We start from the raw sequence: 13,799 nt of genomic DNA, 5'->3' as shown, positions 1-13,799 counted from the left end.
TGGCGCTGACCAGGTAATTAGACGGTGCGTGCCTCAATCAGAATTCCAGTCCATCTTAGAGGCCTATCACTCGTCTGAGAGTGGAGGATATTTTGGCCCTCAAAGAACAGCTAGAAAAATCTTAGACTGTGGATTCTGGTGGCCTACTCTTTTTAGAGACGCTGCTGAATTTTGTAGATCCTGTTTCCCATGCCAAAAATTTGGTAATATATCCAAGAGGGACGAGATGCCTCAACAAATTATGCTTTTCTGTGAAATTTTTGATGTTTGGGGCATTGACTTCATGGGTCCATTTTCAAATTCTAATGGTTATTTTTATATATTGTTAGCTGTGGATTACGTTTCCAAATGGGTGGAAGCAATTCCTACCCGCACTGATGATGCTAACACTGTTGTTTCCTTTGTGAGAAACCACATTATTTGTCGCTTTAGATCACCACGAGCAATCGTGAGCGATCAAGGCACCCATTTTTGTAACAGGAGACTAATAGGATTAATGAAGAAGCATGGGATAATTCATAAGGTTGCAACAGCCTACCATCCTCAGATTAATGGGCAAGCCGAGGTGTCAAACAGAGAGATAAAGCATCTTGCAGAAGATAGTCAAACCTCATAGAAGATATTGGAGCACCAGGCTACAAGATGCACTCTGGGCATACAGAACCGCATACAAAACATCCATTGGGATGAGCCCTTTCCGCTTAGTTTATGGAAAAGCTTGTCATCTCCCTGTTGAAATAGAGCACAAAGCCTTTTGGGCAGTAAATAAGTGCAACATGGGAATTGAGAAAGCCGGAGTTGAAAGGAAGTTGCAACTGCAAGAATTGGAAAGCCTTCGCCTAGAAGCTTATGAGAACTCAAGACTTTACAAGGAGAAGATAAAGGCTATACATGATCAGCACATCAAGAGAAAAGAGTTCCAACCTGGGGACTTAGTCCTCCTTTACAAATCTTGACTGAGGCTCATGCCAGGCAAGTTGAGATCAAGATGGGAAGGTCCATACAGAGTAGAGAAGGCCGAACCATATGGAGTTTATCACCTAAGCCATCCTTCGAGCTCTGACCTTATCAAAGTCAATGGACATCGTTTAAAGCTGTACCATGGCAAGAAGATGAAGAAAAACAAGGAGCTAGAGATCTTCCTCTTGGAAGATCCCCACATAGCCGAAGCCTGAGCTAGTGGAGCGTCCAACTTACGGACGTTAAAGCAAAGTGCTAGGTGGGAGACAACCCACCATGGTATGATCGTTCTTTTCTTTATTCTTAGTTTTCCCTATTCAATAACTCTTCTCTTTATTAGTACATTTTGCGCATCTGCATTTACATATTTTAATAATAAAAAAATAAAAAAATAAAAAATAAAAATATTTTACGCGACGCGACCGCCTCATTGACGCGTCCGCGTCGCAGGTGATTGGAGAAAATAATAAAATGAACAGAGAGTTACGCAAGAGCGTGGATGGAGGTGTGTCCGTGGTACAAATCGCCCCACGCGACCGCATCGACGACGCGTCCGCGTCAAATGGGAACATTGGCCTCCCACGCGATCGCGTCACTCACGCGGCCACGTGCCCTGGAATTCGACGTGAAAAGGGTGCACGACCGAAAGTTGTGCTAGAGTGGTGCTGGATTGGTGCTGAACGCACAATTCTTTCCACGCGGCCGCGTGATCGATGCGATCGCGTCATATCCCTCTAATGCCCACTCACGCGATTGCATGCCCCACGCGATCGCGTCACCCCAAATTTGGTAAAAATAAAACTTTCAAACAGAGAGTTGTGCGAGTGCGAGGCTACCCTCGCGCCAGTAGCATGAAACGGGTCACGCGACCGCGTGACCGACACAACCGCGTCAATCAGTATAAGCGCAAGTCGCGCGACCGCGTGCCTCACGCGACCGCATCGATTGCGCCGCACAGCTTCCCTGGTTTGCCAATTATCTTATCTTTCTTTTAACCAAATCCTATTTTCTCCTTTCCCTCCTTATTTCTTCCTTCTTCCTTCTTCCTTCTTTCTCACTTTCTACTCTCTCTCTCTCTCTCTCACCCCCATTAACAAGGTTTTCTTTTCCTCTTTTCTCCCCTAATTTTTTTCTATTATTCTTCTTATTTTTATATGTTATCTTCTTTTCTTTTCTTTTTACTTTCATTATCCATATTTTCTTTTTCTTTCCTTTTTCTTTTTACTTGGTGTTGGAAATTTATTTGAGCCATTATTTCTCATTATATGCTTGTGGATTATTGTAGAATTGTTTGGCAATTATATACCTTTTTAAAGGGTTGCTTGCATGTTCACTTTAATACTTTCTATACCTTATTCACCATGCATGCTATGTGTTTGTGAAAAAGCCAATATGGCTATTAAATGCTTGTTTTTCACAAAACCCCTTTTATATTTTATTCGTTGAAAATAATTGTCAATACAAACGTGATGGCTAGTTTGTTACGAGTGATACCAAATTTGACTAATTAAATGCTTGATCTATGCTACTCATGCCTTTGCTTGCATGCCAATAAACCCCTTGCATTTAATTGTCCTCAACTGCACTTGCTATTTTTCCATTGATGAACTTTTCACATGTAGTCATGACCATGTATTAATGACATACTCTTTGTCGTGCATTGATTATCACTCATACAATCCACTTCCTTGCTCTATCTCTTTATATTTAATTTCCTCTCTCTTTCCTTTTTCAGGATGGTCACCAAGAAAGGCAAAGAGAAAGCTCCTCCCAAATCAACAGCGAGGAGAGGAACAAAAAGAGCATTAGTGGCAAAACCATCTTCAACTGCGGTTAAACCCTCAACAAAAGGAACTAAGAGGATTATAAAGGTTGATGATAAAGAAAAAGCCTTCCCAGCAAAGGACACTGCGCGATTTCCCAATCGCTACTGTGAGCAGATGTTCCCCATCCTGGCAGAAAGGAATTACAACAACGAATACCTTCTTCTCCTCCCAAACCATATTGCTACCTTTGTTGAGCAGCAAATTGCACACAGACAATGGGGTTTCCTACAGAGACAGCCGAGGCAGGTCAATCTTTCTTGGGTAGTCGAGTTCTACTCCAACTTTCACCTGCCAACCCTGCAGTCTGTCTTTGTCCGTCAGAAGCAAGTCCCCATTACGGAAGAGGCCATTCAAAAAGCTCTAGGTCTTCCCCCTGTTCCAGAAGGATTGGACGCCTTTCAAGAAGCAGCACTCAAGTGCCAGATGTACCAATTTGACTGGGACGCCGTTCTCAGAGTTATCGCACTACCTGGTAGCCGTTGGATCTACGGATACCATCGTACCCGCCCTAAGGGAATATCGGCGTCAGCACTTACCTTGGAGGCTCGCGTATGGCCCCAGATCATGTCCCATTACGTCTTCTCGAGCACTCACGAGTCCTCCTTCACTGCGGACATGGCCGTCCTACTATGGTGCATCCTTACAGACCAACCTCTGAATCTACCGAGACACATCTGGAATGCCATGGGACATGTACAAATTGCGGGCAACTTACCTTTTCCTGCCTTGGTCTCAGATCTTGTCTCCGCAGCCGGAGTCTCCTACAGAGCTGGGGACACCAAAGCCATGCTCCCACGGGATGATCAGTATGTCCCTAACAGGAAATACATCAGACCTCTACCAGCCGCCACAAGCCATCCTACTGAACCGGTTGAAGATTTTCCTTCTTCAACACCACAAGCACCTACAACAGACCAACTGCTCCATCAGATACTCGAAAAGTTGGATCGGCAGGAACACAAAGCTAAGATGAGAGAGCGCCGTAACAAGCGCCGATTCACATACCTCATGGAGCTGATTATGGGAAAATTTAAGGACTCAGACACCCCGGATTCCACTTTCTTTACCAGCACAAGAAGCCATGATGGCGCCGACTATGGAGATACTGCAACCAGCCCACCTTTGTTTCTGACAGATGGCACCGAGGACGGTGTAAAGCCTTAAGTGTGGGGAGGTCGGTCAGTACCTGACTTCCAGAGGTAATTTCTCTTCCCTAAACACCAATAAATTAGGATATTTAGTTAGTTTTTCTTTTGTAGAATAGGATAAATTGCATAGTAATAGATTAGTTGCATGCATGTTCTATTTGATTGAAAAGACAATAAGTTTCTTCTAAGACTCTATTTTTGGAACAAAATTTCACTAATTTTAATTAAAACTTTTATGTTAAATTTGCTTGAAGTTGTATTTGGAACATGATTTTTGAGCTAAAGAACACACAACCTGTGAGATTTGAGCCTTTATGCATGGTTACATTATTTAACCATAATTCTTTTATTCTTGTGTGTTTACTTCTCTATGATTGTAATCTATATTTTGTTTCATCCTATATGTCCAATGTTTATTATATTTGTATGCTTGCATATGATTGAGGCCATTATTTGTTTAAACTCACTTATCCAAATTAAACCTACCCTTTTTAATTACCTTTGTTAGCCACTTTGAGCCTTTTAATCCCATTTGTTCTATATTTTACCACATTACTAGCCTTAAGCGGAAAAACAATTATATATCCCAAATTGAATCTTTGGTTAGCTTAAGATAGAATTGTGTATGTTAATTAAGTATGGAAAATTGTGGGAACAAAAGATAATAAGGGAATGTGTCATGATAATATAATGGAAATTTGGACACCTACTCATGTGAAACTATAAGAATCGAAAATCTATGTGCATTGATAAGCTATGTTTATTTTTATGTTTATGTAAAAAAAAAAAACCAAAAATATTCAATAAATAAATAAGGGGACAAAATTACCCCAATGTTAAGTTAAGAATTCAAAGATCAATGTATGTATGATAAAATTAAGATAAAAAGTTGATACATGAGTATGGAATGTGAAAAGAAAATTCTGGGTAGCTAGGTATGAATTCTAAAGTTATATAGAATATATATATGTTATGTTAAAGCTTGGGTTAATTAAAGATTCAGTTTATATGCTTACTTAGCCATATATGTATCCTTACCATTACCTTGGCCCCATTACAACCTTGAAAAGATCTCATGATGTTTGCATTGGTATATTAAATGTTGTTGATTGATTAAGAGAAGAACAAAAATTAGAGAGCATGATTAGAGAAGGATAGAGTGATTGTCCTATACACTAGAGGGATTAGAGCGTACATACATCATCAGTGAGGGTTCAATGCTTAAAATTCTATGTTCCCTGCTTTCATGAGCTACCTTCTTACATTTTTATCTGTTTTTACTGTATGAGAATTGAATTAGTGGAATTTGATTTGTAATTGTTTTGAAGAGCTTATTTACTATTGATCAAGTAGACAAGAATCATATAGTTGCATTCACATATATAGGTTGCATTGCATTGCATGAGTTTTACATGTTCCTACTCATTTATTTTATCTCCTTCAACTAAGCATGAGGACATGCTAATGTTTAAGTGCGGGGAGGTTGATGAACCACTATTTCATGGTTTATAATGTGTTTAATTGTGTAGTTTTATCATGATCTTTACCCACTTATTCATATGATTAGCATGCATTTATATTTCCTTCCTAAAATTATTACATGATTGAAAACTTGCTTCCTAGAGACTTTTAATTATGTATTTTAATTCTCCTTTATTCCATTCGATGCCGTGATCTGTGTGTTAAGTGCTTCAGGCTTTGTAGGGCATGAATGAGTTAGAGATTGGAAAGGAAGCTTGCAAAAATGGAAGGAACACAAGAAATTGAGGAGATGACCAGCGAGAAGTGACGCGGCCGCATGGCTCACGCGACCGCGCGAAAGAGAAGAAATCGCAGTGACACGGCCGCATGGCTCATGCAACCGCACGGATTGGAATAGCACAAGTGACGCGGAGGCGTGGACGACGCGCTCGCATGGCAGGGCAAAAGGCCGAATGACGCGGCCGCTTGAATGACGCAATCGCGTGACGTGCGCGATCTGCATAATCTGCAAAATTCACTGGGGGCAATTTTGGGCCCTGTTTTGACCCAGTTTTTGGCCAAGAAAAGCATACTAAAGCCAGGGAACATGTAGAAACCAAGGACAACATTCATTCTACAGAATTTTAGTTTTTAGATCTAGTTTTACTCCTCCTCTAGGTTTTCTCTCTACAAATTCATAGTTCTTAGGATTTTATTTCTATTGCTTTTTGCATGGGGATATTGAGAAGAGTTATTACCTCATCAAGACTTCGTCATTCTAGTTCGTTTTCTTTACTTGGCTTTACTCTTCCATGTCCTTAATTTACTCAATTTTACTATTGGATTATTTTAAAATTTATTAATACAAGAATTACTTTTATTTTTAATTGATTCCCTTGAGTTTTATCTATCATGTCTTTCTTTAATTCCCTTTCCTATGTTATGAGTTCTACATTCACAATGAGCGAGTAGTTCCCTAACTTGATGGGGAGTTGATTGAAAGGAACCCTTGAGTTGGGATGCTTAAAAGAAAAATTGTAATTAGGTTTATTGTTGGGATGCTTTCTAGTCATTGACACTAATCCTTTTCAATTGAGCGGATTGGAACTTGTGAATAGAAACAGCATTCCAACTTGTTTGACTTTCCCTTACCTAGTAAGGGATAACTAAACAGAACAACCTTCAATTATCAATTAATCTTAAGAGTACTTCAACAAGAATAGGGCTTCCAACTAATCTACTCCCAGTCAAGGCTTTTATTTAAATTATTTAATTTCTCTAATTTAATTTCCTGTTTATTCAACTCAATCCATTTTGAAAACATCTGATTAATAAAATAGCACACCTTTCTGCAACTCGTTGGGAAACGACCTGGGATTCATACTCCCAGTATTTTAATTTTAATTCTTGTGACAACCTTCTAAATTGATAAGTGGAATTCTGGTTGGTTGAGAACTATACTTGCAACGCATATCTTATAACAATTCATGACTCACCAATTTTCTCCATGTCAGTGCATGGCTGAAAGTTGTGCTGGAACGGTGTTAGAAGCACAAGCCTTACCACGCAAACGCGTGCCGTACGCGTCCGCGTCGTTTTCCAAAAATGGCCAACCACGCGACCGCGTCACCCAAAAATTTGGCAAAAAGAATTTCGAACAGAGAGTTGCGCGAACGTGAGGCTGCACTCGCGCCAATCGCACAAATCAGGCCACGCGATCGCGTGACCCACGCATCCGCGTCACCTGACCTTATCGCGTACCACGCGACCGCGTCACTCACGCGTCTGCGTCGCCTATGCCGCACATCTCATCCAAATCAGCGCCAATTATCTTCTCTTTTCTTTTCTAATCCTAATTTCTTCTATCTTTTCTTCTTTCTTTATTACTTTATTTCTTTCACTTCTCATTCCTTTTCACCTTCATTCTATTTTACTTAATTTATTTGCATATTTCTTTAATTGCATTTTAATTTAGTGCATATTTTTTCTTTTCTTTTCTAAATTCATTATTTTTCCTTTGGTGTTGATTTTCTTATTTAACTGTTGCATCTTCTCCTGAATTATTTTAGGTGCTTAATGACTTGTTTTATTCTGGTTAGGTAATATTATTTATATCAATGCCAATCTTTTATACCTGTATTACTTTTACATTGACATAAATTTATATTAACTCTCCTTACCCACACTCTCTTCCCTATTTTTGCAAATTTTTGCACTCTTGATTTGCCATGTACTTCTACTGTTTTCTCATTTGCATGTTGTAGCTACCATGTAATTGAGACCCTCATTATCTGGCATTAACCCAACTATATTTTATTTTATCTTTATTTCTGGGTTACTGTTATTCTTTTTCTCTTCTTTCAGGCTGGCCACCGAAGACGAAAAAAGGGAGAAACTTCTATAAGGGGAGACAAACAAGTCCATCTGCACAATCCTTGAAGAAAAGTATCAGTTGGAACAACCCGTCCACCTGCACATCTCAGCATGCACCGAGGACGGTGCAATCTTTAAGTGTGGGGAGGTCGATACCGATCTCCATGGGTTAGTTTCTCTTCTATCTCAACACCAATAGTTTATTTTTCTTGTTAGTTGTTACATTTACATGTTTGATTGCATATTTGTTTGATTTTATGCATATTTTACCACTTGGTTGAAGAAATATTTTCTTTTTCAAAAAAAAAAAACTTTTAGAACATTTCACTAATTTGAATAAAATTTAATGTTACACTTGTTTGAAGAAATATTATACTGGAACATGGTTTAGAGCTCGAACACACAAAACCTGTGAGATTTTTGAGCCTATTTGAATTGGTTGCATTTTATCAACCAATATTTTATTTTTGGTGTGTTTTTTCTCTCTAAAATTGTGATCTTTGTCTTGCTTAATTCTATATTTCCATTGTTTGATGTATGCATGTACTTATATGATTGAGACCCTTATTTCATTGAGCTTACATACCCATATGGCCTTACCCTTTCATTATTCTTTGCAAACCAATGTTGAGCCTATTATACCCCTTTGTTCTTTACTTTAGCACATCATTAACTCTAAGCGGAAAATAATAATGCCCTTAATTTGAATCCTTGGTTAGCTTAGACTAGTGAGAGTGCTCATGAATTAAGTATGGGAAAAGTTGAATTTGGAAACATTTGGTTTGAGAATTGAGTATATTAGAATTTTCTGAAAATGTGAAAAAAAAAAATGTTTAGGACATGATTCATGCATCCAATAATTTAATCATATGCATTGAGAAAAATAAAAGAAAAAAAAAATATATATATATATATATAAAAAGAGAAGTGAGAAAAAGAAAAGAAAAAAGAGCAATTAAGCAAAAAGGGGACAAAATGCCCCAAAGTAAGTGGTGAAAGCAATGCATATGTACTGTACTTGAAATTAGAATGCATGAATATGTGAAAAACATGGTTAATGGATAGCTAGATGTGGTATTATGATTACATGGATTGTCTAAAGTTAGGTGGAAAGTTTAAGTTAATTAAGGATTCAGATTTTAGTCCACTTGGCCAAATACAATCCTACCTTGACCCTAACCCCATTACAACTCTTAAAAGACCTCTTGATATGTGTATCTGTGCATTAAATTTATGTTGATTGTTAGATGAAGAGCAAGCCTTAGAAAGCAAGGTTAGTAGAGAATTGAGAGAATCGAACCTAAAACACTTGAGTGATTAGAGTGCATACACTCCCAGTGAGGGTTCGATGCTCGATTCTTTGTTCCCGGCTTTCATGAGATATTTTCTTCTACAAGCCTATTTGTACTTCATTTTTATGATTTGAATTAGTGAAATCCAGTTCATATTTATTCTTGGAGAATTTATTTACTTTTAAACTAAGTAGAAAAAAGCATTCTTCATGTAGTTGGATTCATATAGATAGGTTGCATTTTATACATTCTAGCATTCCTCTTCACCCCTTTATAGTTTCTCTTAAGCTTAGCATGAGGACATGCTAATGTTTAAGTGTGGGGAGGTTGATAAATCACTATTTTATGGTTTATCTTGAGCTCAATTGAGTGGTTTTTATCAACTCTTTACCCACTTATTCATACTATTTGCATGGTCTCACATTTGCCTTCCTAATTATGTGCTTCGATTAAAAATATGCTTCTTTGGCCTTAAGTTCCCTATGTTTAATCCTCTCTTATTACCATTAGATGCCTTGATATGTGTGTTAAGTGATTTCAGAGATTAAAGGGCAGGAATGGCTCAGAGGATGGAAAGGAAGCGTGCAAAAGTGGAAGGAATACAAGAAGTTGGAGAAATTGCTAAGCTGTCCAGTCTGACCTCTTCGCACTAAAACAGCCATAACTTGAGCTACAGAGGTCCAAACGATACGGTTCCAGTTGCGTTGGAAAGCTAACGTCCGGGGCTTCGATTTGATATATAATATGCCATAGTTTCCCTAACTCTAGGCGACGCGAACGCACGCTCCACGTGGACGCGTGGTAGTGCCGAAAATCAGCGTGGCAGATTTCTTGTCCAGCGATTTCTGGGCTGTTTTCGACCCAGTTTTCGGCCCAGAAAATACATATTAGAGGCTATAAAGTAAGGAAATCCATTCATTCATAAGAATAAGCTCATAATTCACAATTTTAGGTTTAGATGTAGTTTTAGAGGGAGAGGTTCTCTCCTATCTCTTAGGATTTAGGAGTAGGATTCCTCTTAAAGGATTTAGGATTTCAACTTCTTCTCAGGTTCAATGTTCCTTTTATTTATTTTATCAATTTAGTTTATGAAATCTTTATGTTTAGATTGATTTTCTTTACTTAATGCAATTTGAGGTATTTCAGATTTATGATTGCTCTCTTTTATTTATGATATAAATAATTTGGATTTTTTCCTTTTGGCTTTGGTTGAGTCATTGGAGACACTTGAGTTATCAAATTCATTGTTGACTGAAAATTGGAATTCTTCAAGAATTAATTCGAGTTCCAATAACTCTAGCCTTTTCCAAGGAAAGACTAGGACCTGAGGAATCAAAATTAATTCATCCACTTAACTTACCTTCATAGTTAGAGGTTAACAAAGTGGGAGAAAAATCCAATTCTCATCACAATTGATAAGGATAACTAGGATAGGACTTCTAATTTTCATACCTTGCCAAGAGTTTATTTTATAGTTATTTATTTATTTTACTTGTCATACTTCTTTCTTACTTTTAGAACCCCCAATTTACAAGACTCATAACCAATAATAAGAACATACTTTCCTGCAATTCCTTGAGAAGACGACCCGAGGTTTAAATACTTCGGTTATCAATTTTAAAGGGGTTTGTTACTTGTGACAACCAAAAAGTTTGTACAAAAGGTTGATTGCTTGGTTTAGAAACTATACTTGCAACGAGAACTTATTGTAAATTCTAAACCATCAATCTTCAGTTCTTTAAAGTCTCCAACCTTGGGTGCCATGAATGGTAATGGAAAGAAAACAAGCTATGCTTTTCCAACGCCAAACTTAAAACTTTTCTCGTCGTTGAGCAAAAATAGAAGAATGGAGAAGAAGAAGAAGAAGAAAATAGAGAGAGGGAGAGGGAGAGAGATGGCTCGACCTTGTGGGGTGGAGAAGGTATGAGAGGTGTGTGTATGAAGGGGAATAGAGAGGGGTATTTATAGGAGTGGGTAGGGCTTGGGTTCGGCCATAGGGTGGGTTTGGGTGGGAAATTTAATTTTGAAGTGGGTGGGGGTAGGTGGGAGTTATGATGGTTTGGGAAAATGAAATGGATGTGATTGGGCTAGGGTTTTTGGGAAAGTGTGTATGGGGAAGTGGGAAAGTAGGTGGGGTTAAGTGGGGTAGGTGAAGATTCTGTGGGACCTACAATTCCTGAGAGGCTAGGGAATTCCAGATTCCTTGCTTCTCTGCACTGGTATTTGAATGCCCAGGGGGCTACTCCCTGGCTAGCGTTCAATGCCAGCAATGCTTCCCTCTTAGGGCATTGAATGCCCAGTGAGGACTTCCTCACTGGCGTTCAACTTTGACACTCTTTATGGAGTGTTCTATTTTTACTGCTGTGAATTCTATCTCTTGACTGATACACATGATCATGACTCTAACAATTGAAAGAAAAATGAAAAATAAATGCAGTTGAGTAAAGTTGAGTTGCCTCCCAACAAGCGCTTTTTTAAAGTCACTAGCTTGACCTTTAGCTCCTTATGGAGGAGAGTATGGGCTCATATTTTCACCCTTGATAGTGAATTTTCTTCCTGTCCTCTCATGGATGAGCTCTACATGCTCTAGAGATAGGACACAACTCACTGTGTGTGGTAGGACTAGATTCTTAGTAAAGACAACTCTCATGCCAGGTGAGAGGCCTTCAGTAGGAACTTTCTTGTCATTTCAGCCTTTAGGTACTTTCTTTTTAGTACCTTTGTGCTTAGATCTTGTTGATGGCTGCCCAACACCAAACTTAGAATTGATGTATGGGGGCTCTGCAGAGCTCTGCACATAAAGAGATGGTTGGCACACTAGGTGTTGCACTGTTATCTCTATTTTAAAGGAAGAATTAGGATGAGGCATCTTGAATAAGATGTGATCCTCCCTTAACTTTAAGGTTAGTTCTCCCTTAGCCACATCAATGATAGCATTAGCTGTGGCTAGGAAAGGTCTTCCAAGGATGACACAGTCATCCTCATCCTCTCCTATGTCCAAGACAATGAAGTTTGTAGGGATGTAGTGGTTTTCAACCTTGACCAAGACATCCTCCACTAAGCCATATGGCCTCTTCATGGTCTTGTCTACCATCTCTAAAGAGACATCTACAGCTTTTACCTCAAGGATTCCCAGCTTCTCCATTACAGAGAGTAGCATGAGGTTGATGCTTGACCCTAGGTCACATAGAGCCTTCTCAAAAGTCATAGTGCCTATGGTGCAAGGAATCAAAAAGCGTCCAGGATCTGGAAGCTTCTGAGGTAGCTCTTGCTGAACTAAAGCATTGAGTTTTTTGGTGAGCAGTGGAGGTTCTTGCTCCAGAGGCTTTGTACCAAATAACTTGGTATTCAGCTTCATTAGAGCTCCTAGAAAATGAACTTACTCTTCTCTAGTGTCTTCATCCTCACTTGAGGATGAGTAGTCATAAGAACTTATGCACTGCAGAAGTGCATTCAAAGGAACCTCAATTGTTTTTATGGTTTCCTTTGGTTCTGGGCTAGAGGGTTCTTGAGTGGGATTCAGGCACTCAAAGGGTGTGATTTGACTGGCGTTCAACGCCAGCTCTGTCAGCTTATTGGGCGTTAAACACCTTTGCCGTCCACCCTGACTGAAATTAAACGCTAGTCTCTCTAGCATTCTGGGTGTTGAACACCCAGCAGAGATGTCGTTGCTGGTGTTCAGCGCCAGCATGGCTGCCTGGTTGGGTGTTGAACGCCCAGTGAAGGGTTCCTCACCAGCGTTCAACGCCAGAAAGCCTTCCTGTTTGGGCGTTGAATGCCCAGCCAGTGCTCCCTGCCTGGCGTTCAACGCCAGCTTTTCTGCCAGGATGGGCGTTAAACTCCCAGTGAGGGCTTCCTTACTGGCGTTTATTGCCAGGCTTGCTGCCATTGTGGGTGTTGAACACCCAGTGAAGGCTTCTTCACTGGCGTTCAATGCCTTCCCGTTCTCCTCCAATTCGGCCTCAACCTCCATGGTTATGGCCTTACACTCTTCTCTAGGATTAACTTCAATATTACTGGGAAGAGTGTCTGGAGGGATCTCAGGGATCCTTTTGCTTAGTTGACCAACTTGTACCTCCAAATTTCTAATGGAGGACCTTGTTTCATTAATGAAACTATGAGTGGTCTTAGTGAGGCAGGAGACTAGAGTGGCTAAGTCAGAAAGGCTCTGCTTAAAGGTCTTCATATTCCCTTGAGAAGATGGGAATGGTGGTCTATTATTGAACCTATTTTGGTTCCTACCACCTTGGTTGTTATTGAAACCTTGCTGAGGTGTCTGTTGATCCTTCCATGAAAGGTTAGGAGGATTCCTCCATGAAGGGTTATAAGTATTTTCATAGGATTCTCCCATGTAATTCAGCTCCTCCATGGTGGGTTGATCAGGATCATAAGTTTCTTCTTCAAGAGAAGCTTCCTGAGTACTGCCAGCTGCAGTTTGCATCCCAGTTAGATGTTGAGAGATCATGTTGACCTGTTGGGTCAAGATCTTATTCTAAGCCAGGATGGCATTCAGAGTCTCAACTTCATGAACTCCTTTCTTCTGAGAAATTCTATGGTTTACAGGATTTCTTTCAGAAGTGTACATGAACTGGTTGTTAGCAACCATTTTAATGAGTTCTCTGGCTTCTGTAGGTGTCTTCTTCAAGTGGAGAGATCCACCTGCAGAGCTGTCCAATGAGATTTTGGACATCTCAGACAAGCCATCATAAAACACGCCTATGAGGGACCATTCTGAGAGC

General features: G+C 39.5%; 1 protein-coding gene across 1 annotated transcript; it reads left to right on the top strand.

The window, feature by feature from the left end:
* The first annotated feature begins 3,350 nt into the window (after positions 1-3,350).
* Positions 3,351-3,950, top strand: LOC148581050 (uncharacterized). The gene has a single exon (XM_088502231.1). The coding sequence runs from the start codon at positions 3,351-3,353 to the stop codon at positions 3,948-3,950; it is 600 nt and encodes a 199-aa protein (XP_088358357.1).
* Positions 3,951-13,799: the final 9,849 nt, after the last annotated feature.

This window comes from Arachis ipaensis, chromosome B10, assembly GCF_059453495.1.
Source record: "Arachis ipaensis isolate K30076 ecotype BB chromosome B10, ASM5945349v1, whole genome shotgun sequence".
In the NCBI taxonomy this organism is placed as follows: Eukaryota; Viridiplantae; Streptophyta; class Magnoliopsida; order Fabales; family Fabaceae; genus Arachis; species Arachis ipaensis.
Note: the sequence above shows the minus strand (reverse complement) of the source record. Positions and strands in the feature narration are given on the sequence as shown.